A 2941-nucleotide genomic window follows, 5' to 3' on the forward strand; every position below is an offset into this window, starting at 1 on the left:
GTTGCCCCGGATGGGACGCCCCAGCCGGCAGGAGAGTCTGTCCCAAGGGACAGGTTGGGACAATGGGGTCCCCCCCCAGCCCCACTGCCTTCAGTTGCTGAAACTACAGGTGCTGCCCGCTGTCCCACCACTCACGGGGAAGGAGGGACGGGGGACGCCGAGGCAGACCCTGCCCCACGCTCCCAGACTTGCCTATGCGGAGCATGAAGTTGTTGAAGGACTGGTAGTTGATGTTCATCAGCGTCACCTTCATGGCTAAGGCAAAGTCAGCCAGGTCGGCCAAGTGCTGCCAGCGCTCCTTATCCGAGAGGGTCTCCTTCTGCAAGGGCAGCGTGGGTCAGGCCTGCCCACCCCTTACGCGCTGTCCCCTCGCCATGGCAACCCTCACCTTGGTGCTGTAGCCATTGGCATTGGCATCAGGGGTCACTCCAGAAGCGGCCATGTAGGTGCTGCCGATGGTTTTGATTTTGGTGATGCACCGGAACTGGGGTTCGTCCAGGAGCTGAGCCATGGAGGTGAGACCCTCAGGCACCTCAGGGCCATGGCAGGTTCTTCTGCCCCCAGATGGGGCAGGAAGGGAAGGTCTGGCCAAGCCCCATGCCATCCCTGTGGCCAGTTCCATCCCGACTCACCGCGTCAAAGTCGGAGATGATCTCGTTGAGGAACCGCAGGCACTCGATGCCCCCGTTGTTGATGCTCTCCTCTGTGTAGAAGTCGGCGAAGTTGGGGAGGGAGGCGAACATGACTCCGATCTCATCGTAGGACTGGCTGTACAGCTCCTGGGGTGGGGATGGGACAGTGGCCGTGAGCCAGGGACATGCCCATGCATGACACCAGTACCTCCAGCAAGCCCAAACCCTCCTGTGAAGCCATCTTCCCTTGGCATGTGAAAAAAATGAGGGTGCTCTGCAACCTCACCTTGCACGGCCAAGACGTCATCTTCATCCAACCAAAGATGCTCAGCCAGAGCCTATGGCAAAGCCTCCAGATCTGGAGTATGCCCCCCCGCCCCACCTCAGAATGGGGGCAAATACCCTCTCCTGGGTATTCACTCACCTCATCCCGCTTCTTGGAGCCCAGGAAGTGCCGGGCCACGTGCTCGGGCAGCATGTTGGTGACGAGGGCCTCGTTCCAGCGCCGCATCTCATAGACCCGCTCCTTCTGGTCATGGACGTCGATCTTCCAGAGGAAGAGGGTCCTGGCCAGCTTTTCCACCTGTGGGTGGGGGGATACATCTGCACCCCCAGTTCCCACCCACCAGTGGGTCCTCTCTGGGAAGATCTCCTCCCTCTCTTGGAGTATCCTGACCTCTGACTGGTCTGGGCTTGGGGACAGCCTGGAAGAAGTTTCTGGGACAAGGTGAAGCCCTAACTGGGGACGTGAAACCTGCTCCGAGGTGCAAATGGGACCCTAGAGGGGCAGTCACGGGCCTTGGGGCCACCATGTTGCTGCCCGCCCCTAACCACAGGGCGAGGCAGAGGTGTTCTCTGCACTGATGTGGTCCTGGAGAGCCCTTGGGTGGGCTTCCTTGGAGAAGAGCTGAAGATGCTGTTCACAGCTGGGGACAAACCCTGCTGCCTTGGAGCTTGCAAGTAATAAGAAGGAAGGGCAGAGGCTGAGGGTGAAGAGGTGGAGGGGAGCTTCCCTGGGGTGGGGGGTCGAGTCACTCACGTGGCGAGAGAAGTAGTAGAAGCTGAGCATCACAATGAAGATCATCGCCGTCATGGAGTACTTGGAGGGGACCAGCGAGGACCTGCCAGCAAAGACAGCAAGGCATGGATGGGCGGTGGGCACGGCCATACTCCCCAACTCACGCCCCCCAACCCATGCCCACCACCCTGCCACCCCTTACGTGCTTTGCTGACCGCGACGGCGGTCGTACTGGTCAAAGATGTGCTCCCAGGCGTAGATGTTGACGGCGCCAGTAGCCCCGGTGATCAGCACCATGAGGGTCAGCTTGACCATGTGGCTGACCTGCACCAGCATGATGGTGGCCACCAAGGCCAGCAGGGCGATGTAGCTGTAGTACTTGGGCTGCTCCGCACAGCCGCCCGGCTGCGGTGGCCCCACTGTCCCGTTGCCTGTTCCGCCATGATCCTGCCAGCAGCTGAGCTGGGGGCACGAGGGCAAGGTGAGGAGGGGGACGTGGAGACAGGGTGCACTTCTCCATGGGCTGCATGGCCACCCAAAGGGACAGGGTGCTTTGCAGAGCAGGAGGACAACCCAACCTACATTTCCCCTCTGCAGTGCAGCCCTGCTAATTGATTTAACGATCGCCCTGCAGGGGATTGTGCACAATTATGGGCTGCATGGATGGAGGCTGGAGCAGGCTCAGCCCCGTTGGCACCCGAGCTGGTGGCTCACCATGCCCACAATGTCAGCCATGGTGACGATGACGATGGCGGCCATGGCCCAGGTGTTGCGCGCCCAGCGGGTCCTGTCGATCCAGGTGGAGAAGGCCACGAGCTTTTTGGGGAAGACCTGCGGGCAGAGGATGGTGGGGAGGGGTTCACCCCGGCTCCAGGCCGGGCACAGTGGTGGGATGTCACGGTGTCCCATCACCATGAGTGGTGAGCCCATCCTGCTCTTACCCGGGGGAAGATGGCAGCCAACGAGCAGAGGGTGAGGATAAGCAGCAGGATCTCCCCCACCACGAAGGTCACGTAGTTGGCCACTAACCTGCCAAAAGGCCAAGAGGGGATGAGTTTGAAGCCTGGCAGGGCTGAGTGCGGCTTGGGGTTACTCATCCCCACCACCTCCCTGCAAAAAACCACCAAGGCGGTGAAGAAGAGGACAACGCAGGAGCAGCTGAAGGCGGCCCCGCTCTGCTTCTCCTTCTCCACTGAGTAGCGAGTCTCCATTTCAGGGTCGATGAAGCGCATGGAGAGGCGGAAGGTGCTCTTCCCCTTCAGCCTGCCGGCGACACTGCCCGTCAGCGCCC

At 61.0% G+C, this 2941-nt stretch overlaps 1 protein-coding gene across 1 annotated transcript; it reads right to left on the minus strand.

The window, feature by feature from the left end:
- Positions 1-192: 192 nt before the first annotated feature.
- Positions 193-2913, minus strand: ADCY3 (adenylate cyclase 3; the record flags this gene model as incomplete). The annotated part of the gene is made up of 9 exons (XM_010296973.1): positions 193-319; positions 383-502; positions 633-779; positions 1057-1215; positions 1672-1753; positions 1853-2112; positions 2365-2481; positions 2592-2679; positions 2734-2913. Coding segments are annotated over 9 exons (1280 nt in total), but the record flags the coding sequence as incomplete, so codon positions are not given.
- Between the last annotated feature and the right edge of the window lie 28 nt (positions 2914-2941).

This window comes from Phaethon lepturus, unplaced genomic scaffold (genome assembly GCF_000687285.1).
Source record: "Phaethon lepturus isolate BGI_N335 unplaced genomic scaffold, ASM68728v1 scaffold34880, whole genome shotgun sequence".
Classification (NCBI taxonomy): domain Eukaryota; kingdom Metazoa; phylum Chordata; class Aves; order Phaethontiformes; family Phaethontidae; genus Phaethon; species Phaethon lepturus.